Here is a 24935-nt window from a genome sequence, read left to right as displayed (position 1 = left end):
ATACAGAGCTCTGACTCACTCAGCAGTACTTCTAATATAGTTCAGTGCAAAATATTGAGTATTAAAATTTCCTGCCTTGTTACCTCGGCTCTGTGAAGTATGTAAATATTAGTGGTCAGGAGCAAACTAAAGAACACATATTAAAAAACCTTATGGATATAAGGGATTTGGTTATCAGAACATATTGGACCATTCATATATTTTTCTCAATGATGTTAATTATCAAACTGATCTATGTAATTGGTCTTCTCAAAATTAAACTTTCTGCTGATTTCAAATACCCTATGCTGCTCTGAAAAAAAGCAGGTATATTCCCCACCCCTGCAAACAGGTAAGTTGTACAATATGATGCATTCCTACATGATCCAATAAATGTTGAAGTGAGTAATGGGAGATGCTTTATAAATGTCTTTGCCATCAAGGACAGTGCAAAGTATGTGAGTTTTTACTGTGTGTAAGCCAGAGTCAAGCTGTTCCACAAAAGAAAACAAACCTCTGGCATTAAAAATCTCACCTTCATACTGATTTAAGTGATTGCTGAGAATCTGAAACAAGATGGAATGAGCTATGCTCATCCCCAGCTCTCTACTTGTTTTGGGTAGTTGCAGATGTCAGTCTCACAATCTAAGCAGCGACCAAATTCCTCTTGAAAATGCTATTTTGGTTGGTTGTTTTTTGTTTTTTTTTTTTTCTGGGTACGTTTTTTTTTTTTTTTCATTCTGGACCTGCAGTCTATATCTGGTGACCAGGATTTCTTGTTGCTTAAGCATTGTGGAAAGATGCTTTTTATTAGCTCAGGAAGTCCTAGAGTAGTGCTAGAGAATATCTGATGCCTGATCAATAGTGTCTGCCAAGTAGGAAATAATCCTAGGTATATTTTTGCAGTCTCATTTTGGTCTGGTTTGATTTCTGGTGCTAAGTATGCTCTGCAGTTCTGATGATGTTATGCCAAATAAAGCTTAACATTTTATGTGACAGTGATGCCTGCATATCAGCAGCAGATAAAACGACTCATAGGAAAATCTTAAAGCTCCTTTCTGTTACCTTACGGATATATGATGTCATATCCAGTCCATCACAGAAACTCCAAGTTGTCTATTAGAAGTTTGATTCTAACAAATTTCGTGCACCTTATCTCAGTATTTCTGGTGATAATGTAGTGTGGGCTTCTACAGTGAGATAACTTTGTGAAGACCTCTGAGTTCTCAAGACAGTGCAGTCGTTCCAAGGTAGTTGAAGTTTCAGTGAACAAGATATCTCTGTAGTCTGGCTTTGGAGATGACACAGTCCTTGCATGTCTTTAACATTTATAATACCTTCTTTCAGACTGTTCTTGAAATTTTAACTGTAACCCTTGCAGGATTATAAAAACCTTTAACCAGAATGTCAGTGCTTGATCTGTCCATCGTTCAGCCCCATCAGCTAGAGAATGTGCCCCATCAGCTAGAGAATATGCTGAGCAGAACCTTCAGTGTTTTGTGAATGTGTTTTTACTGTATTGAAGTATTACATATTCAGTACCTTGATTGGATACTTACATTCCGAGACTAATATATAAATATGACTGATAAGAATAAGACTCACTATTCCTACAGTTCTGCTGAGTGCACACAAGATCTACACTAATTTTTTGAACGGTTTACTTGCTTTGCAATAATTATGGCTTAATACTTGAACTCAGCATGCTTAATGAAGTTATCAACCATCTCACCTTTCTTCCTATTAGTGGGACCTATTGTGCTTCCATATTCACAGAGAGAGGTGATAGAGTATATGACATATCTCTGGATAAATGTTGTGCTTTTTAAAAATTATCAAATTTGCAGGCATGAGGTGTGCTTATCTGCCGTAGAGGAACAGACACTTCAGAATATGTAACAGCTCTTCTTGAAAAATCTTTAACAGTCTTGTTAAATCCATCTTAATGACTGATTAATTTGTAGATTTGCAGTTGAAATTGTATGTATAAGGAGTGAGGGCAAAAGGAGGTTACCTAATAAAATTCTCAGAATCTGAGAACAAGAACTACAGTTTTCTCTCTTCCTTCTACGTGCCTGAATGTTCTCATCTCCTAGCCAAAGTAGCTGTTCAAATATGTTTGAGTAGTTGATCAGCTTTTTGTAGAAAAATGCAGGTTGTGTCTTAGGCTTCTCCCCTTCCTGAACAAATAGAGGCAAGTTCTTTAAAAAGCCTCTTGATGTTTAGCCTTCATAGAGATGTAAGTGCTGACTTGTAGACAGATTGTCTCCAAATAAAGCAGGGGGCAACCCTGAGTGTAGAGACAGGGATATCCTGGTGTTACTGGGGAAAAGCGTGTAATTGACATTTGATTTGGGGCATTTAAGAGTTTAAGCCCCCAAATCCTTTAAGATGCTATTCTTTTTCTTTATTCTTGCTATGCAGATTACTAACACTTCCTGTGGATTAGAGGGGAACGGATTTTTCCAGTGCTGCTTTTGCCTATTTTCCTCTTTCACTATATGGCCTCATGTTTGTTTTTGAGGTTTTTAACCTGTATCTCTGACAGTGCAGAGTTTTTTTACTTTCTCATGCCATTCGTCAGTTCTTCTGTATCAAGTTCCTTGAGCAGTCTCTTTTTCATCTCCACTTGAAGTAAGAGTAAATTTCTGTAATGCTGCAGGAGACACAATTTTGAATGCAAAATTCTGAAGTAATTTTATGTAATAAGTTATTCTAAGCAGCAGATACAGAGGGAATCTGTAATTCAGCAAGTAAAGTGGGATTTTGCTGCTGTGAGGTCAGTGAAGTAAGGAGAGAAGCACATAATTTTTTAAAATTTAACTTCAGACTTGCTTCTGATGCCAAAGTCTAAGCTGTAATCTTGCCATATCTTAACATTCCCTCCTATGGAAAAAAAAACCAAACAACCCCAGAGAGGTACCTAAGCCATTTTAGGATGGAAGAACACCTAAATTCTGTGTTTATAGTCTAGTATGGTGCATGTTCAGCTTTCATAATGAGTCCTGTGATTTAGTGCATAACTTGAAAATCAAGGTGGAAATATTTCTATATTGTTAGCAATGTAGACCAGTTGTAAGCCTGTGAAATAAAAGTATTGGGGCAACAAAGGAAGTTTTAAATTATGCATTTTTGGGACTTTTTAAATTAAAATGGCTCATTTGAAATACACTGAGTATTGATAAAACATGGAATAAGCTTGCAGTTAGACCTCTCAGGGTATAATGAGTTGTACTAGGGTACTAGGCTTGTATCTAATTATATACTAATTAGATCATGTTTTTAGTTGCCTTTCTGTAAAACAAACACTAATGCTTTTGGAGGATGCATATTTTTCAGTTTGCTTGTGTATCCTATATTCTTTCATTGCTTCTCTTCTGTAATCACAATGACCAAGATATTTTCTTTCTTCAGTGAAAGGCAGAAAAATCAACCAATTTCACCTTTACTCAAGACTTACATTGTTTATAGGCTGGCCACTGGAAGTGGAGCAGCTATATTGATGCAAATTATCTTGTGACCTTCCATAGAAGTAGACATTTTCTTCATCCCAACTCTACATTATTTACACCGTAGTTGAAGTTACGGCTCCACCTACCAAGAAAAGAAATGGCACACAATGTGGAAGAAATGGGATGAGGGCAGGGGGTGATCACACAGTCAGCTTTGGAAGCATGGTGGTTTATCAAGCACAGTTAAGTGTGCTGAGGCTGGAGCCATTCAAGTGAGAGTATGTATTGAAGTTCTTCTCTGCATGGCACTAAACTATGAAATGTCTGAAGTCCTCTGGTGTTGCTTTATGTTCAGAGGAGTGTGCTTTTGCACTTTACTAAGCCAATTCAGTAACAGGAAGTATTTGCTAGCCAAATTTCCTTTCATTAGCTGCTCCTGCTTTTCTACACTGCTGTTAACCTAATCCTGTGGTAGGCCGATTCAGAAAGTGAAACTAGTAAGAAGGGGAGTACTGCTTCTGTGGTTCACCTCTGTGAATTAGCACATAGTAATGTCAGATGCTAATACAGGTGTAATGGAGAAAGCTGGAATGGGAAAAGAGGCAGAAGGTGTAAGACTGGCAGCAGTCATCTGTTAAATCACTGTAATTTTAAGTAAGGAGAGGAGCACTTGAAAATGTACAGTGTAAAGTGTTAACTATAAACAACAATTTTCAGTTCTTCACTTTTGAAGATGGAACAGAGTTTTTACTGAAATGGTCATTGTTCTCTCACAGTTTCTAGCTCCTGAATGTTGTGGGAAAGAGAAAAAAAAAATGTTTAATTAGTGGAAGAAATTTTGAGGGTGGAAGCAATAAGAATCTTTTTGCCAAGACTTTTGTAGTTCATTCTTGGAGTTGGTGGTGAAAACCCAAATCCATCACATTCAGGAAACTTGCAGTCTATTGTTTTAAGATTTTATTTCTGAATACTGACTTTAGGATAGGTAGACTCCTTTAGCACTGAGCCAACCTTGAACACGCTGGGATTGTGAATTAATCTTAGATAACTTCAGCTCTTAAAGAAACATACTGTCTTGGAAATGGAAAGCTCTGAAATGGTAGCTGTTAACTGAGAAGTTACCAGGTATCTTAAGCCTTGAGTTATTAGTGGAATTGAGGTAAATTCTTATGGCCAGACCTAGTTAGTAAAGAAGTTTTGGCAAGTAAATATTCTCTTGGTAATGGGGTCCTGGGTCTTCTTATAATGGGAGAAGCATTTTGCAGAAGAGTAAATGATTTTACTTTATTCTTATCCTATGTCAGGAAGAAAAGTCTAGATTTCACTTCTTCATCTTTCATATGACTTCAGTGTTTTACTGTTTCTGTCTAGGCAGAAGTTCATCAGTAACACTTGAGTTTCTAGGTATATTCCATACTTTTTTTCCAGCATTAAAGTAAACTAGAGTGGTCAGTAATCATGGCTATGAGTAGTAGAACTCTTCCTTCCACGTACTAAGTTCTTAATCAGGAGGTTGAAACTGGTTAAAGAGCATGTTTTAAAATGGAAATGTCCCAGGAGGATAAACATACATCTGTTAGTCTTTCTTGGTTGCTAAAAGCATATCTTTAGAAGATACTTTTCTTGCAGGATGAAGTACTGCTACAAGGTGCAGTCTTGTAGCTTTATCCCTATATTATCTGCTAAAATCAATTGAGGGATCTTATCCCTTTTTGTGAACATTTATCTTTTTTAATGTGACCTCTGTAGCCCTCACCCTAGTAGTGGTCAGAGCTTTTGTCTTCCAGAAGGGTACCTAACATGTCAAAGGTGTTACCTCCATGTATTTATTTGTAGGTCATCTGAACTTCTGTAGTGCTTCAAGTTTGCATGTGACACTTAAGATTCTGGTCCAGAAGACCAAGAAAGGTCTAATCCTTCAATGTAGGCTGTGCTCATGGAAAATCAGATTTGTTCACACTGGGGCTCAGATTTCTGATCCGAGTTTAATCTTTCAGTTTAAGGAAGGTAATGCTGCTCTTTACAGAAGGATTTTGATGCTCTTGAGAAGTCACAATATCAACTCTGTACAGTAATGCCATTGGCAATCCAGGATTGCCTTAGAAAAAAGATACAATCTGCCTGTATGAGATGTGTTTCAGTAACTAACAGTTGAGGCAGAAAAACAGATTACAAACTTAAAATAAAGCAACATGAGCTTCATTTGTCGTGAACTCTAATCTCAGTTACGTGATGTGATGCTCTTTTCCATCTGGAACTCCTTTTCTTTCAAGCTACTTTTGTTGTTTCTAAAGCCCCTTAGAAATCCCATTAATGAGAAGTGTCTCATCTGGGTTAGGTATATGAACCTTCAGGGATCTAATTGTATCTAAGCAGTAGAGAAAGGGTAGATCCTTTGAATGGAGACATTAAAATTGTTCTTTGGTCAGGTTTGTGAAGGCTGTATTGCAGTAAATTTGCACATTGGTTTGGCTAGACAATAAGATTTCTTTTTCCATCCCATCTGCTAGCTCATGGGTACTTGTGAGCATGCTAAGAATTTGTCTGTCCATTTCCCCCTCCTCTCTTTATTTTTTTAATAATTCCATGACCAAAAGTGTCCAAGGAAAAACATCTTTGTGGAGACCTTAGCCTGTTCCCATGGTGTTGATACTGTAGGATTGGGTAAAGGAGAAAAATGCCATCTAATCTAGGCATCAACTAAAGCTTAATTTTTGGTCATCGTTGCAGCATATAGTTTCCCTCTGTGATGAACATATTTATTAAAGAATAAATATCCAATCTCATCAATAAGAACTTTCTGCACAGATGCTTTTTACCAGTATGGTGTATCTCTAGTGAATTCATGATGCAGTTACCTGCTTCACAGAGGCATACTGTAACTTATCACTAGTTCAACTAATTAATAGAAGAGCAGCTCTTTCTTTTTAGATCTTATTTTTTACTAAGCACAACTTTATACAGACCAATAAAAGGCTGGTTGTTCTAACAAATTTGTTTTATTGAGGACTCTTTCTACCATATTTAATTCAGCTGGGATGCAAATTTTGTATTGTAGTAGCTCATTGCTTAGGCTCCTTAGTAGTCACAGTTGTCAGTCTCACATAATCTTCCCCAAAAAAAGCTTTTAAACATCTTGTTTCTGTTCTTGAGCAGCCTATTCTCTAACTGAACAATCTAATCTAGAAAACAAGGCCATTTGAGGGCAAGTAGTAGTGCTGGAGATCTATTTAAAGTTTACAGGATTTAAGTAAAGAGTCTTTGCTTTGAGGCAATTAATCTCTAGAGACAGAGCAATAGAATACTTAAGTTATTACTGCAACAATAAAGATCTGTGATGACCTGAGCCAGTAGCGCCTTTTAACATGGTAACTTCTAAACTTCTGATTGGCCAACCCCCATGTCTTGCTATTATTTCAAACCTAAGAGTTGGCAGTGGAAAAAACACTAGTGGTTTGGGATAGAAAAAAAGGTTTTTCCATTGTTTTTAAGTTCAGAATGCTTTGGAGTTAAGAATGTGGTAAAGCAGCAGTGAAACATAGGGGAAGCTACTTCTGTCATCATTATGCCTGAAAAATAAGTTTTACAAGAGGTTTTGTCTTCAAAGTTGTTTTAAAAGGCTATGGCTTGCTTTCCACTTTTCTCAAATTAGAAAATAGTAGATCATTTAAGAACTGAGGTAGTCAGGTGTTTTCAGACTTCAGTAATTCCTATAAATCCCTAGATCTGTGCTTGTCTCCTTGCTCTTATGTGCTCCACACACATAGTATTTTAGCATCACCAGTATGTCTGCTTAGGATGCATCTAAGATTGCAGGTGATCAGGCTGGATGGAGGAAGAATAGTAATCAGTGATATCAGTTACATTGCATTATCTTTTCTGTTATCCTACATCTATCTTGCTTTCCCTGAAGAACTATCCCTCAGATTTCAGATGGAATGTGAGGGGAGCAGAGCTTCCCAAGAGCAGTGGTGTGTGCAACTGGTACATATATACTGGTCCTTACTGGCAGAGCATCAACTTGTTTCTTGGTAGGTGGAGCCCTAACTTTGCTATTGCTGGATAGAGTGGAGAAGATTGTAACAATTACAGTGAGTAACTTCACTGTATAAATCAGTACACTCCAGAACACTGTTCTGAGGACCGAATCTGTCATGACAACTCAAGTTCTTATGTTCTGTCACCCAGATTATTGCTGTTCTTGTTCTCTTTTCTCCCAGCTTTAGTTCTCATCTTCTAGTTTGAATTTGCTAGAGACATAACTTTGGCTTTAGATTTGTGCTGACTGGAACTGACCTGTGATTACCATAGACCTGTTGACATTGTCTTTTTAATGGAGGTTCAGTTAAACTTTTGCTACATGTATAAAATAAACATAGTGCTGGCTTTTATTTCATTATTATTTTGCTATTGAAAAAAAAAATCATTGTTTTATAGTATTCACTTGAGTTGATATTTGGATGCATTTTCATTGGTGCATAGTCTGTATATACTGTACTTTCTGTAAAGTTGCTTTTCTTTTCCCCTTTTTCTCTGCCAAAAGGAATCAGATACACCACCTTGCACAGCTCCTAATGTTTACCAGTTCAGTCTTCAAGCACCGACTCAGCTTATGGCCAGTTTAGCACCCGCATTGCCCCTGCCAAGTGGTAAACCCCAATCTGCGCCTCCGAGAACCCTGATAATGGCTGCCAGTAATCAGGTATGAGCCAGCAACTGTCATGAGCAAGCAATCACATCACAAGTGTAGGTTGTGTGTGCTGTGCTGTCAGTCTAAAAGCCTCTGAGGATCATCTTTATAGAGCATGTACTAAGCTTCACATGGTCATAGAAGTACTTACCTGCTGTGTCAGAGGTGCGGGGAGAGCAAAGGGTGGGAAAGGGTTTAGAGTAGAAGAACCCTTCCACAACACAGACACCTAGAAGTAAGTTAAAAAAGGCGTGTCAGGTGTCTGACTCCTTAAGTTGTATTTGAGAGTCCTGGTGGCCAACTAGTGCAATATTTGTAGATCTTTAGGCTGTTTAATTTCTACCACCATATAGGTGGTAGAGCTGTAAGATAGTTTTTTATTTTTAATGAATAGTAGTGAGCTTTCTGGGCTTATTTAGTTGTCTTTATTTTGAATTATTGGAACAGATTTGGTTACAGTTGTAATATTCTGTAATACATTTTAAAGGTAGAGAACAGAAGATTAGTTATGGACATGTGCACAAGATTTTTACCAAAAAATTAAATGTGTGCATAAATGTGATGGGACCTGAATGTATTTTGGCCAGTGTATCCATTCTGGTACAACCTCGATGCATCTTTCTGCAAGGAAGACACTCCCTCAGTCTTTATAATTAAAGCTATTTGTCAAACTTACCTCACAGGAGGCTTTTTGCAAACTGTGGGTTGTAGGTTGCCTATGGTAACAAAACAGTGAGCTGGTTTCTTTGAAACTTAGGTTTGGTCAGGTTCTCCTTCTTCTTCTCCAAGTCCTTCTATCAGAGTTCTTGTGAGTCAAGCACCAGGAGATTTTCAACTTAATGACTTTGTCTTTTTGTAATTGATTCAGCACTTATTCCCTTTATGAATCTTCACTGGACACTCTCCCATTTGTCTGTATCTCTGTTCCTGGGTAGCCCAGACCTGGGCCCACCACTCTCTGTGTGACCTCACCTGTGCTGAGTAGAGGGGAAATGATCACTTCCCTTGACTTGCCTTTGGTTTTAAGATCCTAACTGATTACACAGATTCTTCCCCTCCTTTTTTTCCCTACTACTCAGTACCACTGGCAAGACCAGCTTACATGCACAGGAAATGTATTAGTGAGAAGTTAATAGAATAAAAGATTTCTATAATAGTGTCTGCAATTGAGTATTCACTGGCTAGTGAATACAGTCCAGTATGAAATTTTAGAAATTTTTTTAAAATAAAACTTGAGACTTATTTTAAGTTAAAATTCATCTGAAATACAAACTTAGTGTAGATTATTCTTTCCTTAACATATTTACTTTTCTGAAGAAGTACCCTAGAGCTAGTTAGAAGCTGTGCAGTTGTTAGTACAAAACAAGTTGGCATTCAGAGTGTTTGCCACAGTTGTGAGGAGGCAGTGTGTCATGTGAATTTTGGATCTTTGCTAGAATTTTGAATCTTGGAAAACAACTCCTTTGTAGCACTATCTCTGGCTTTCAGTTCCTTGACTGTCCTTTCAAGTGATTAATTGTTCTGTTAGTAGTTTTACAGTACTTATATGTTTAAAAACAGGAGTTTTTCTGTGGTTTTGCTTAACAAATATGTGCCATTGAGAATTACATTAAATCAGAAGAATTTCTTGCTACCTATAGTTTAGAAATGGGATAATAGACTATTTGTATTGAATTTATCAAAAGCTTATATTTTGTGAAGTAGAAGTGTGTTTTTTTTAGTTTATGATCAAGTCAGAAGTGGGAAATGAAATAGTATCACGCAGAATACTGTAAATATCTCCTTTCCACTTCCAACTTTCTGGAACGTAACTGTGCTAGATTAGGCTGATGGCTTTTCTTTTGAGTTGATGAGACTCAGCTAGCTTATAACTCTTAATAGATGCATTCTACCATCTTAGAGGACTTCCTGTCCTGATAGATTTGAACATGTCTAAGACTTTCTTAAAATCAAGTCTTCTTTCATATTAAAAAAATTTTGAAGGGGACTTATTTGTCTGCATGGTGTCTTCAGCTTTCTCTCTGGTAACCTTTTCCACCTCAGTTCAGCTTGGAAAGCTGTACCTAGATGTCAAGTACAAATCTCAAAAGCAGGAGGTGCCAAGAGCATTTAACTGTATTTTGAGCAAATTACTGCCTTATAGGCAAGTTTGCTGCTGTTAAAGCTTCCTGGTATTTTCATTTTTGAAATATGTTTGGTATGATTACCAATTCTGTTTATGTAGTGCATAATTAATTAGAGAATTTCCAGATATTTCAGGGACTGATTAAGCTCCTGGCATAGGTCTGTGTGCTTTTCAGGACCATCATCATCCATCATTTTTCCAAGATGATCATGCTTCTACTCTGCTGACAGCAGTTTGAAATTTTACTTGGGGGAGCAGAACGGTTTATGAAGCAATGCTACCCATTAGAAATAAGCCAATAAACAGATATTGGTGTGCATGTGCAGATGAGTAGAGGGGCAGAAATTTCTTGCTAACTTCCCAGGGAGAGGAGGGGACTACATTCCCTGTTGCTACTTTGACATAAATTTAATTAGTGCTGGATTGCTGTTTGCTAGGTTACCAAAATGAAGATAGAAGAAGCAGCTTCCTTTTTCTTAAGTCAGAAGAATTCTTTCATTTAACTTTTAAGATGCTTTCTTTTTTCCCCCAAAGGGTTATGTTTTGATTCCAAAGTATCTAAAGCCAGTTAGCACCAGTCCCTCTGCTGCACTGGCTGGCTTCTAATGTGTTTGAGAAAGTCTCCAGTAAAGGTGAGTGGTGTCTGATTGGGAGTACGTTTGTTGCTATGGAGAAAACGCGTTAAAACTTTAATGTCAGTGCTGAGATACCACAGTCAAAACTTATAAAATGACTTGCAGGAGTAGATTCTTTTGAGTTTAACCAAATAAGGTAGAACATATAAACTACTTTTTTATATTGTGTTACAGGCACTTCTGGGGCTAACATATTTTGTTTCAGAGTTTGCATTTATCCAGAATAATTTTTAATGGTGTTGCTTTGTCTCACTGCTGATACTGCTAGTATCTCTGAGATGATTGCTGGAAAGTTAGTAGTGTTGCAAACAAAATTAGTCAGGGACTTGAGTCAAAATTTATTTTAGATGAGTGCAGACAGTTAAGTGTTACTCACTTGGATGAAGGATAAATTTTTAAGTACATGTTTTTATTCATGTCAGTGCAGAAGTATGCTGAATTCTCTTTGTATATTAAGATACTTCAGTGTTTTCAGTATGTCAGCTTCAATTTAGAAATTACCTAATTTGTTCAATGGCATTTCTAAGCTGCTTAGGTACCGAAGGCTTCTTCATTCAACCAAATTAAACTTTTGTAATTTTTTTAAATTGAGAATGCTCTCAATTAGGGTGGAATAATTTTTCAGTGTCCATGCATTTTCATAGGAAGTAGGTTAAAGTTGTCTACTTTGGAAACAGTTTTGATTCAAAATGTCAGATTCTCATCTTCTATGTGTGACAGAACAGTGTTTGGTTTTTAACACATGCAAAACTTAGGAGAAGGTGGTGTTTTATTTCCTTTTCTAAGGAAAGAAGAGAAGGAAAAACGATCTGAGTTTGAGGTTGTTCAGCTGAAAACAGTACTAGAGATTTTTCATCTAGATTGCCCTATACTTACATGTGGTATTATCTTTCCATGTATGGAAAATCATTTAGCCTGACCAGACCCTGAATAACCTAATCTGACTGTTTACAACAGAATGTTGGTTTAGTGATCTCCAGAGGTCTTAATATAAACATTTAGTCTAGATGTTTATAGGACTGTAGGTATGAGATCCTCTGGCCACATTGGCAGTTGCTTCCTGAGTGTTTTTGAGTTGTAAGAAAAGCAAAGTCTAAATAGAATTTTCTTAGAAACATAAACAAACCCACCATAAATAAGACCTAAGGAAACGTAGAAATCATACCTTCCTTTTGTTCGCACAGTAGTCCTTTATCTTCCAGTGTTTTTTCCAGATTTTTGCTCGCAAACTGAGATTGATTTGAATAATCACATATGCGTTTCCTCTGCAGACTTTTTCACATGTACTGTGTTGGTATCACCTCATCATTTGGAAAGGGGTTTTCTTACTGTAGTAATGGCTTTTCTGTTTCAAATTGGAAGTGAGAATTCTCAGTGAGGTAAGATTTCTTTTTAAGGTCTGAAACTGTCAGCTTTGTCCTAAGAAAGCTATTATCCGTTGTTCTCTGTAGTGGCAAGTATGCAGATACACTTCATGGCCCATGTCACAACAGCAGCAATGTTGCAGTACAAGTTCTGTCTTCTGGTAGGATTGTTTTGACCCTTGCCCCTCAGCTTGGAAACCTGGGTACTGACAAGATTGAAAGGGTATTTATTTCATTTGTCATTCTGTTTTCTTTATCATAAAGTAGTTTGGTATTTGCTGCAGTGCTGATAGTACTGTCTTACTCTCAGTCCCTCATTTTGGGGACTAGGCCCTCTGCTCTCTCAAACACTAGTTTATCTTGGAGCTGCTCATACTAGTACTGCCTAACCTGTTGTGAAAGGTGAAGGGGACCTTGACCTATGTGTGGTAGTTTTGACAGTCGTCTGTAATGAAGTGAAATAAGATCTGAAATATTGAAATAATCTGCTCCCTTGCAGCTTTAATTTTTCCAGTTTTCTTGTGCTGGAAGGTAAGAAACATCTAAAATTTTTCTTGCTTTTGAACTCTTTTTAAGTTCCCATGTTGGTTTATCTATATTCTTTGCTGTTCTTATGGTTTGCCCTATAAATTTCCCCTTTTAATAATACCAGAAAAGAGTTAGGGCTCTTTTTATAAAATCTCTTCAGGACTCAAGATTTTATCAGTTGTAGGTGAACATGGCCTGTAGGTCCCAAAAAGAGAAGTGTCTCTGTTGCCTGTGTTTTGAGACATATTTTCATAGATTGACAGTACTAAATAACTTTTGGAAGAACTTACTTTGGTTTGTCTCTATTCCAGCTTAGAATTCTAGACCACATAGAAATCTTACCAGGTTGAGTACACCCAGGTAGCACGAGCAGATATCTTGCAGAATCCTGTTAACTAATTAAAAGTAATGAGGCTAGGTTGCCTAATAATTGGCTTACTGTTTATGCAGTTGTGACTAAAATGTCGGTTAGGTCACTGTCTATTATTTCTCTGCAAAACAAGGAATCTATTTAATAATGAAGAAGTTGTTAATTTTTTTGAGTGTATTTACAGATGTTGGTATACTCACAAAGTCAGCAAGTGAATGCTACAAGCCTAAGAGAGTTAAGAAATACTGTAAACTTTGTGAAGTATTTTGAGAATGCATTATAGGTTATTTAAGGGATACTTAAAGTGTTAATGGTACATTAAGGTAGCACTGAATACTACTCTGGTATTTCACGTGAAATGATTTTGAGGTGTTTGCTTTTGGTTACAAATCTGATCAACTGCAGACGAGATTCAGTCATGGCCTTTTAATCCTGTACTCTAAACAGCAAAATAGTAAATATGTGATCTTTTAAAACTGTCTTATGTGTTTTCTAAGCTTTTCCTTTACCTCTGCAAGCACTTAGCAATCATGCTGAAGCACTGTATGTTTAGTCTCTTTTTACGTTGAGCACAGATACTTCATTACCAACATTTTTCTGCCTTTGTTTCCTCCCCACTTTAGAAATGCTATCAGGCAAAAAAAAACCAAACCAAAAACAATACTAACAAATGACCAAAACAATTCAGAAGCCTGTCTGTATTTAGATTTCAACTCTGTTATGTTACTTGTGTTATTTCAAATTGTAGGGGATTGATTTTTGGCTATAAATTTTGTTTTTGAATAGTGACAGTCTTTAAATGTCAGCAGTTTTGTACAGTAAATTTAACAGTTTTCAGGAATAGAAATTTGGTTTCCTTAGCAAATAATTACTTGGTATTTCTGTTGCAACCAGATTTTTCTTGAGGTTTTTTCTGGTGCTTTTTCTTTTCCTCTTGTTTTCGTTTGGTTTTTTTGGTTTGGTTTTTTTTTTTGGTGGGGGTTTTTGTTGTGTTTTTTTTTTCTCTTAAGTTGTGGGGGTTTTGTTTGTTTGTATGTCTTTCTATTTTCAGTTCTTTTTTTTTTTCCCTGGAAACTTTTTTAACCTGGTGTGTGGTGCAGAATTTCACCTTACCCCCATCCTCAGCCTTGTCTTAAATGTGAATTCTTTAGTTTACCTTCCAGATCTATCAGATTATTCAACACAGCTAAAAACCAAATTGCTTCTATCATTCATTTATTAAATCAATAGCCTTAAGATGGGAGAGATTGTTCTATCTAGAGAAATAGACCCAAAGAAGTTGAAACTTCTGAATCAAAGATTTCTCTGTTGTATCACAGATAAAGGGCTTTATTTTTGGATTATTTGATCTCTCTAGAAATTATCTGCTTACAGATGTCATCTGTCAGTGATTGTGTGAGTCCTGAGCATGGGGATGACCAGAAGTTTGTGCACAGGAGAAAGATGTTTGTTACAGTCTCTTGAGATTTCAAAAAACATGAAGTAAATTTCTTTTTTCCAATGTGTCCTGTTTTAAACAATTAACTAATTGGAAAATGAGGAACAAAAAATTCAGTGTTTGTAAAAGATGGAGTTCACCAGGAAAGCCCTGCAGGAATTTATGCTGCCTAATGTCTAAAAGGCAGTTGATGAACCTGGGTGACGTTTGCTGGTGGTGAGAAACACCTTAAGGGCTATCTGAGAAAAGGATGCAGGAGGACCTTTCAAGGTAATGCACCAGGAGGGAGAGAAATCATTTAAACTTTGTAGAGAGTGGTAGGCTCTGAGCAGGCAGTTTCTTTTAAAGATGACATCATGGTGTTCTTACAGAACACCAACAGCGAGTAAAATTTTGCCATTTCTTTACTTCTCAGAGAAGAGTCAAAACAGAAATGGAAGCAGACTAGGGAAGGATGTTAACAGTGATCAAACACATGGAATTGCTTCTGTGTGAAGAAAGAATGATGTTTAACCTCAGCAAGATGAGGTATATGATCTAGGGTCTGTATTGTCATCAGCAGTATATGAAAAAGTTAGAGAACAGAATAACAAGAAGTTATTTACTCCGAGAACTGATAGATCATCCCATAGTAGGCTCAAATTAAACGTGATGCTCATTTAAGCTGTGAAATGCTGTAGCACAGGATGCTAAAAGCTGATGGTTTCAAAAAAATGAACAAACTAGTGAACAAAATGTAGTTGAGGAACTGGTAAGTATAAAGGCATCATCTCTTACTGAAGTAGTCCCTGAGTCAGCTTCCTTAAGCACCTGTCTCAGCTGATGAGTCGTAAGACTGATAAATTCAGATTCTACTCAGACAGTTTATCTTGATGGCCAAAAAACAATGTACAATGCTTCATCACAAGATTGAGTTCACATTCTGTCTAGGTTATTAATTATTCTTTGAAAGTTTGTTTACATTTTGAGCAGTCAAGGAGTATGAGGTCTTTTAGGATACAGGTAGATGTACTTGTCATACTTGCTGTGCTGTTTGTCTCATCTTGGGGTCACTTTCTCTTCAGTGAATCCTCATTCATATTGAGGACGAAATTCCCAGATTTTTGACATTTTCAACTGAAGTGGATGGATTGGCTTCCTGGAAGTTTGTATGCTCCTTGATCAGTTTTGTTCTGGTTGTTCAGTAGCAATACTAAAGTTTTCCTCTGTCTTTCTTCAGCATATCATTGAAGGTCACTGTGATGACTGGCTACTTCTAGTGTTTTACTATTACAGGGTAATTTTTAGTATTTTGATGTAATTTCAGGCGAATGCTTATATATAATTGACTCAGAGATATGCTTGCTGAACTAGAAAACTTTGCATGAGAATGTGACATGATGTGTTTGCTTGAAGGGCCACTTGCCAAAAATATAAAACATTCTCTTTTTTTTCTTTTAGTTTCATGTTGTTTACTTGCTAAAATGTCTAGAAGCTATTTCTGAAATATAGATCAATAAATTATGTTTGGGAAGTAATGTCTCTTATGAATGAAAAATTCTTAGCTTGCATTTCCTTTTTCTGTTTGTCCTTGAATTATTTTGCCACTGCTAGTCTGAGAATAACACTTGGTGCATCTATCTTAAGAGTATAGAAGTTGCATGTTGAAGGTTGAATAGGTTGCTGTAGGAAACTGTACAAATCAAAAATAATTTTAAGGTTTTTTTGCCACCTTGAAGTTAACTGTGGTTGTTCCTCAACACTGCTCATCACCAGTTTGTCTTTCTGGATGCTCAGTGTCTCTTCTAGTTACAGTTTGACAGTAAAATATTGCTTACAGAATTATGCTTTCAATAACTGTTTTTGTTTTGTGCACACAATTGTAATGATGGCTTGGTGTTCTTGTTTCTTTCTACTTCACACTTGTTTGGAAATACAGAATATGAAGTACCTGCAGCTACTTCGGTGTTCTAAGCAATTGTCCCAAATGTGTTCCTGTTCAACCACTTAAGGTTAGAATTAGCTCTTGTTACAGGCAATTAGTTGTCTGTTGAGTTATTGCTGTCAGACATCAGGAAATGTTGCTTGCATCGATGTTACCAGTATTTATTTCTGTTACCAGTATTATTATTTTTGTTTTATCTTCTGAAAATCTTGTACCTAATTTAAGTACAAACATATTAAGCCAACTTACTGTATGCTATTAAGTGATACAGATATCTGTAGTACCTTATGGTGAGGTAGGCTTACTCAGACTGCTGCTAAACCTTCTGGGCAAGTTTTGTTTTGAGTTATTGGAGATCTCCCAAAGAAAGTATTATGCTATATTTCTGGTGACTTAATTGTTTTGCCTTGGTATGTATATGAGGTACAGTCTAGGAGCTGTGTAACCTGATGATCAGACCAGGAGGATTTACAAGCTTCTCATAAGCCATTCTTAGTTTGCCTGTCACTGACTTGACATTATGGTGAAAGCAGACTTGTACTCCCCAAGCATCAGCTCATGTGATCTTGCTCTTACATTTCTCTATGATGTTTCTGAAAGACTGAAGTGTCTTACTTGGTCATGTTCCTGCTGAGATACTATCCAAAATAGATACATCTGTCACAATTAATGTTGAACATAGAAGTTCTCTGGTTTTATAAGGGACTTGTACAGTGAGTAAATTTCATACTGAGGTTTTAAGGGTGTTTTGAAATGTACACCATTTCATTTTCTTCAGAAAACACTTAGTAAGCTGTTAGTGCCTTGGGACTTGCACAGCTGCAAATAAACAAGCATGAAAAGACCACTGCTTCAAGTAGTGTTTTATGGAAGTGACTTGTATGTTGGGGAAATACAATGGGTAATGTGTATTTTGTTAGCTGTTTTTATACCTAAATGAATGCTTATCTTATTTTATTTTTTAGCAGCACAGTGGAATGAAGTTTTCCATGAAAGGAACTCATAACCAAGGCAACAGCTACAGCCCCATCAGCAGTGGAGGCATGAGGCAACCAGTTGGTAACCGGGGACACCACCAGTACAATCGTAATATATGGAGAAGGAAAAAACACAGAGACAGCTTGCCTATTAGTTTGAGCAGATAATGGCAGATGCCAAAATGACCTTCCCTGTTCAGACAAACTGAGTGAGTGCCACTCGACTTGAGGGATGGAGACCAGCATCCAGCACATCGTTTTATTGGTGTTGCCAAATATCTGCAGCTGACTTCTTTGCATGTTTCTTTGTGTGGTGGTTCGGTCCATCTTCAAGAAGTAGTTGTGCTTATCTGTGAAGCCTTATTAAATGTGGAAGTTTGTTTTCTGCCTTCCCACAATGGTTCATTCAGTGTCGAAGCAGCTCTGACAATAGAACTGCAAGGACATTGTATTACAAATGCTGTAGCTTTTTTGCTGTGGCTATATCTGTTCCTTTTATTTTAGAAGTGAAGGAAACTTCATCTCCTTGGAATTACTTCTTTTTCTTCTTTGCAGCAAATCAAGTTGGGAATTCATAAAAGTAAATTTGCTGCTCTCTTATGTTGGTTGTTTGTTTTTTTAGTTTTTTGTTTTTTAGTTTCTTTTTTTTTCCAGAGCTCAGTTTTTTTCTCTGTAAATATTGGAATTATGATTTGTGCAATAACTTGGAATTTTTAATTTAATTTCATATTATCACATAAGTTATATTTAAGGGGAAGAGGTTTTTTAATTTACAGATCCTTTCCCAGGTTGCATTATCTAAGTTGGGGTCATCATTTTGGCAGGTTGTCTGAGCAGTGTTATAAACATGACATTTGGTAGTATTTGAGGCTTCTTGATTTGCAATGAAAGCACGATTTGGCTTACAGTTTTAAGACTTTACTAATCTCCAAAGCATTTTGACCCTGTGTTTTTTAGCTCATTGTCTGGCCTCTTATCAGTCGTCTTGCTCTGACCAGTGAGTTTTAATTTTCTTTAACTAGACAACAAATTGAACATTTGTAGTACCAGAAGTAAAACTTTTCAGAGGAATGGGAAAAAGTTTATGGTTCAAGTTCTGATATGAAATTAAAAAGCTGTCAACTACATGCTTTGATGCATTTTAGTAATGTAACTTGTTAATGTTTGGGTTGAAACACTACTATTAAACAGAGATACCCGGCTTAAGAAATGTGGAGAAAGGAAATATGTTGATTCCATTAAGGAATCTGTATGGTGGTATGCATTAGTTCTGTTAAGAGCAAATATATAAAAAGTACTAAAGCTGCTCTAAGCATTGCAAGAAGTATCTTTTGATGTGTTGCAGGAGAGCACAACTCAGTGTTGTACACCGTATGAGTGGCTGGCACTTAATTTACAGATGCATACAGGTATACTATGCAAGTGTGTATTGCCATGACAAACACTGTCTTTTTGAAAAATGTACATCCTGCCTAACCCTGAGTTTTTAAAGCACCACAGTTGTCCTGGGAGTAGGTCACATCTCATGCCCTCTGGCTTCCCTTTTTTTAAGTGAAGTTCTTAAATTATACAGAAAATTACAGGTGAGTTATGTAAGTCCAGTAGCAGAGAAAGCTGAAGAATCTTGTTAACAGGACATCTATACTGTGTACAGATATAGAAGGTTTTAAAACTGGTATCTGAATATTGAAATTAAGTGTCAAGCATGAAGCTTTTTGATATGCTATATGCCTTTGAAGCAGAAGTAGTTCATGTTATTACTGAATCTGTCAAACACAAACAGGTCCTTGAGGGGAGAGAGGGCATCATTCCAAACTAGAGTAGTGCATATCTGTTTGCAGAAAGTTTGTCTTAATGCTCCAGACTCATCACAATAAAAAAGTTCTAAAAATTGTGAGCTGATTCATGAATAATACCTAAGGGCTGTCACATGAGCCTGTACTGCTTAGTCGTCACACACTAGCAATATCAAGCATAACTACATTAAAGAGCCTTCGGAGGCTTTAATTGGTGTCTTATACTAGTGTCCATTTTAAAGCCAAACTCATTTGAAAAGTGAGATCATGTAACACTTCAGTCATGGTGAACCAAATTAATTGGCCTGGCTATCACTGTGGTTATGTGCTACAGGTTTAAAAAAATGTTTAAATTTTTTGTGTGGACAACTATGTGGAAGCTAAAATTGACATATTTTTATGTAAAGTTTTCTATTCTTTGATTTTTAATAAACTTTGGAGACCAGTCACTCTTACGTGCTTTTTTTATGGGAAGCTTAATGGATGAAGTGACACTCAACCATGTCCTATTCTTTGATGTACACTTTGAACACCTGCTTTAAATTGTTCATGTTGAGCATCTTCAAAATGAGTTTGGAAGGTGGATGGGTGCCCTAAAATTATGTTTTTCTAAAGGGAATTATGAGCATGGATGTTGCTTTTGTAGTTGTGGATTTAATCCCTCAATAATGAGAAAGCGGAGGAGCTGGAGGTATTGCCCACTATATTCTCAAGAGGAGATCAACTGACTTAATTCCTTGGGATCCCTTAACTTTTAATTAACTTTTTTCCTAGTTCCTCCCTGTAGTTTTAAAATTCCTTTCAAAATCTTCATCTAGGTTTCAGCCTCCCCAAAGATTGTATGTATTTTGTCTTTTTCAGAGACTGAAAGGTCTCTGGAGTGTCTGCAACTAATTAAAAATTTTGAAAAATGAAAGTTCTTTGGAAAGAACTAGTAGATACTTATCTGTGAATGCCGAGAAAGGGAAGTGTTTTTAATAGACAGCAATGCAAGGCTAGGGGTTGACAGTCAGAGAGGTCTGTGATGCTTGGTCAATCATAATGAGTATTTGTTGGAGAAAGCAGAGTAGTGGGAAGAGAAAATAACCACTCAGTAGTAGCTGGGATGATAACAATTATTTTTTCTGTCAAAAGTCAGTTAGCCAGTGGGACATGGCTGACAGAGAGATATATAATCTCTGCAGACACAAAGATTAAGTGCAGTGGCATTGGTTTTGTAACTTCTGTTGTCCTAGATTCTACCTTTTCCCTTTTCCTGTCCCAGATGATGATTTTGCATTATTCTTCCCACAGATTTTGCTCAACTATCTATCCTTGTCAGTGGTCTGCATTTTAATACCTTAGGATTCTCCCTTGAACCCTTGTTCTCTGATAAAAATCTGAGATATACCCTTATTCCCAGCCCTAGTGACTATTTTGTACTCTGTTTATAGGCAAAATTAGTCCATGGACTTAAGAAGTGGAAGGAAGAGGCTGCAAATTGAATGGAGGGATGGGACCAAGAGAATACATCATAGAAAGAGCTCAGTTATGATCTGTTCCTGTTTATAAGACATGTCAATGCTGGTGTTGCATTGGACTTTCCCTGTAACTCCATCGCTGTGCACTGAAGCAGGGTAAGAAGAGAGAAATGTGACTGGTGGTACTGTGCTCCTGGTTCAACAGTTTCTTTCCATGGGAGCAGCCTCTTGAGATTGAGCACAGGAATAGTCAGAGTAGCATTGGAATACAGCACGCTTTCAAAGCACTGTGAGCTCTTCATGATTTGTGGGTAAAAAGAAAAGCCTAAATTGAGAGCTACTGGGCAACTGATCACTTGGTGTATATGTGTGGGGAAATAAATGTGTCAGCTTCTGTGCTCTCAAGGACAAGAAGCTGCCTACTTGCTCACTGCTGCCAGTATAGTCTGGTTTTAAATTTAATAATACCTGGAATAAACCAAAATTATGACCTAAATTCTTCAATTGAAAGACATGACAGAGCCGTTAATTAGGTGGCTGCTCTTGTGCACTTACACTGTTTTGACTGGGGTTAAAGCATTGTGGAAAGCAGATGTGCCAAAAAAAAGGAGGATTTTGGAAGTAGATTTAGAAGAGAAGCCTGAAAAGAAGCATCTTGGATATCAGGAAAATGTGTGAAGAAAAATACCAAAGGATGCCTCAGACCCTTAACTGATAGTGTCTGTCTAGAGCTCTTCTCAGAGTTCTCAGTGTTGTGATACTGCAATGGTTTTGGCTTAGAGCTGCCGATGGCACAGTAGCCTTTTGGTTTCAAATCAACTAAGCAAGAATTTTCTTTTTTTCATAATCCTTGTCTACTGACAGATTGTTGCCCGAGTATAAAAAGAAATTATGAATGGCCCACATGCAGCACATACTGATGATATGCATGTCTGTGCGTGAGGTCGGGAAGGACAAAGGGCATCTCATCCAACACCAGCTATTTTTCCCCTTATCCACCAAAATGTGACATCTTCTGATGTGGATTCTTAGGAAGCATCAAGCTGCTTCCTGCTTCAGCAACTTAGGAGAGTTGAACAGTAGATAGATTTATGGGCTTACTAAAACATGGCTTCCAAATAAATGCTTCACTGACTCATATTCAGATCTAAACCAAACAGGATTTAGGAGCCCCTATTACAGGATTTTCTGTCTGAGAGAATGAAAGCAATGTTTAAACTAGAAGTCCATAACCTCTGTGCTAAAGTTGCCACTTCTTATTAGTGAAGACTTTGGCACTGATCCTCAATGGATGTTTTGTTGAGAAAATCTTTGTAAGAAAATTCCTTGCTTCATGCTCCTTTCCAGAGAAGAAAAGCTGAATCTTCGAATGGGTTACATCCACTCCTTCAAGATTGCCGTTGGACACTGGCTAATTTCAGGAGCCAAAATGAGTAGGTGCAATCTCACCCTTGTTAAGGTTTGCATGTCCAGGTCGTAAAAGTCACTTGGGTAACACTTACTGTGTAATTGTGGGTGAGATCAACAAATCATCTCTGTTCTCTTGGGGAAATTTCTTAGGAGACTTAAGAACAAAACATAAGGTCATTTTGTCATTTGCACATGTATATTCAGTCTTCTGTAGATGAGCAGAGTTGTGTTGAGGTTCCCAGCTGCAAGTACAGGATTTTTTCTGTCCTCGCAAGGGCCCTGCAGGGAGGCAAGACAGCATTGCAGATGTGTTTGCCCCTCAGATTTGGGGGTAATGGAGCAGGTCTGTGCAACAGTTTTCTGACCTGTTCCTAATATAGTGGTTGAACAAAATGAGTTGCTATTTTCCTCTGTTAAAAAGGAATTGTCAGGGAATGGAAGGTTATGGGAAATGTGCTGTGTGGGTGTGAGCATTAGGAATTATGAGTGGTTAAGCACTGGGACACAAATGCTCTAGTGTGGTAGTAAGATTTCCAACCTTTGAAGTTGTAAAAACCTGGCTGGATAAGACCCTAGGTAACCCACTCTAATTTCAGTCAGTTCTGCTGGACCACTTCACCTCTGTAGGGCTTTTCCTCGTTAAATTTTTCGATGGTACCACAAAAAAAGATAACTTCTTTTTTTTTTTCTAAATTTAATTTTTCTCTGCCGGGTTTATGAAGTTTTTTAATGGGGAATTAAGTCAGGTAGATATTGTTTGGTTTTTTGCTTTGCCCTGCATTTGAGAAAATACATCTGCAAATTCTAAGACCAATAGACTGAAGCAGGTAAAAACCTAGTGATTTCTGAAGTTGATAATCCCTGGAAATTAGTAGTCCCCAGTTATAATTTACTGATCAAGAAACACTAGTTTTTGTATCTTCTCTGTATGATGATGATTACCATTGGTAACATTTTTTTCTCTTCTGAGTTCAGTAAACTTGCATTTGCAATGGTAACACAATGTAGGTGTGTGGGAGTAGTGTTTTGTGTAGCACATCAGCAGAATACTCTAAATTGCCTAGTCCTTCACCTTTTTTTCCAGTGATTTACATAGATTCATTGTGGAAACTTTTGATAATTAAAATTTGCTTGTCTTTATTCTACAATTCAGGAGTAGGCAGGTTACTTACACTCCCTGAAAAATTGTGCTACAGTGTTGATGGAATTGAAAGCATCATGAAAAGGCTTTTTTAGAGATAGGATTTGGAAGCTGCTATTAGCCTAAGTATTACCTAAACTAAAGGCTGTATCTGTCTAGGTCAGAGATGTTCCTTACAATGCATCATAGAAGTCTGAGACTGAACAATGTTTATCAAGAGTGGATATGTAGAAAAGAAAACTGCCAAGAAAAAGGAAGGAGAATCCAGGACCATAATGATCTTAACTTAAAATATAGAACAACCATTCCAGCAGAATGGGAATTGTGACATGCCAAGCTGCAGATCTATTAATAAGGATTTAATCACCCCCTACTACTGTTATTGCTACTACTGGTAGTATGATGTATTCAGCTCCAGGATGCCTAAGATACTAATAAGGCTAAGACACGTCAAAAGTCCTTATCTGGAAAACTCATAAGAGTATTTTGTTTTTATTTCTGTCACAAAACAGAATAGGGCTAATTAGAAACAGGATAATTTTAACACTGATTTTTCAAATGCTTTTAATGGCTAACCCAGTATTGCTGCTATAATACTATATATTTAAATTGTTCAGTTAAGCCTGTGGTGTGGTTTAGTGCTAGGTGGTGACTGAGCCACACAGGGTATTCTGAACCCAAACAGCATCAACAGATGGTGCTGAGTGCAAATTTCTGGGACAAAGTGGTGTAGTTAGTTGAAGATTGATTTTGGAAACAGATTATTTTATCTGTTGCTAATGATTGTGATACAAGAACTGCCATACATGGGCTGAATGTCCTAATGTGACAAATATGGGAAATGTGGCCTATACACAGTGTTGGAGTTTTTTAGTACTGAGTAAATAAGCATGGGATGAAATATAAAGCACAGGGCTGGAAAATGAGAATTTATAGCTACTTCCAAATGGTAAAAGCTGATGGGTTAGAAATTATGAAGAGAGACACCTGCTCATATTTGCTAAGAGCATGATTAAATTCACTAGCTTGTCTCAGAGTTAAGTGAACCAAACAGATTAAATGTTTCCATTAGTGCTAGCAATTTCAAGTCCAGAGTTCATTGCAATTCCAGAGTTTTACTGGTTAAATTACATATGTATTTCTTCATTTCAGGGAGGAAAAAAGAAATAGAAAAAAAAGAAAAGCATAATCCTATCGTTTTTTTTATTCAGTCAGGGCGGTGGCTACAGACACAGGTTTAAAGAATTTTCTGATACCTGAGAATCTACTTCAGCTGGAGATTCATCAAAGCACAAGCTAGCTTTTATGATGCTATGTCATAATGCTGTGAAGTACTAGGGATGACAGATACCATCACCCAGCTTTTTGTACCCATTTGCACTGTTCTTGTACTGACAAAGTTTTGATCTTTGGCTTTGATATAGGAGTGACTTGCCTCCTGGGGATGCTGAACATGCTAGCTGACTGTCACTTCAGATGTTTGGGTGACAAGTAAATCAGACTGTGTGTAATGTGTCTAGGGATTGTGGTATGACTGAAGTAGTCAACCTTCCTTTCTCAATTTTGGTAGAGAAACACATGGGGTTTCAATCTGGTTGCTTGTTAGATACTTTTGTTATATATGGAATAAAAAGGAATGCAACGTT

At 37.1% G+C, this 24935-nt stretch overlaps 1 protein-coding gene across 7 annotated transcripts in view; it reads left to right on the top strand.

Annotated features, from left to right (window-relative positions):
• Nucleotides 1–19727, top strand: part of TENT4A (terminal nucleotidyltransferase 4A) — a 65671-nt gene extending 45944 nt beyond the window's left edge. For 3 of the 7 annotated variants that reach the window (XM_014262041.2, XM_014262044.2, XM_005533507.3), the window contains 2 exons: nucleotides 7975–8133; nucleotides 17471–19727. In XM_014262041.2, the coding sequence (XP_014117516.1) occupies nucleotides 7975–8133; nucleotides 17471–17650 (339 nt within the window). In that variant the 3' untranslated portion in view covers nucleotides 17651–19727. Of the gene's footprint in view, nucleotides 1–7974; nucleotides 8134–12152; nucleotides 12261–17470 lie in introns of all 7 variants that reach the window. The other 4 variants (XM_088055987.1, XM_088055983.1, XM_088056011.1 and 1 more) reach the window with 4 other exon arrangements.
• Nucleotides 19728–24935: the final 5208 nt, after the last annotated feature.

Source organism: Pseudopodoces humilis, chromosome 1 (genome assembly GCF_049639895.1).
Source record: "Pseudopodoces humilis isolate 2021_Gansu_Grassland_sample_001 chromosome 1, ASM4963989v1, whole genome shotgun sequence".
Lineage (NCBI taxonomy): Eukaryota > Metazoa > Chordata > Aves > Passeriformes > Paridae > Pseudopodoces > Pseudopodoces humilis.
This window is presented reverse-complemented; position numbering and strand designations above follow the sequence as displayed.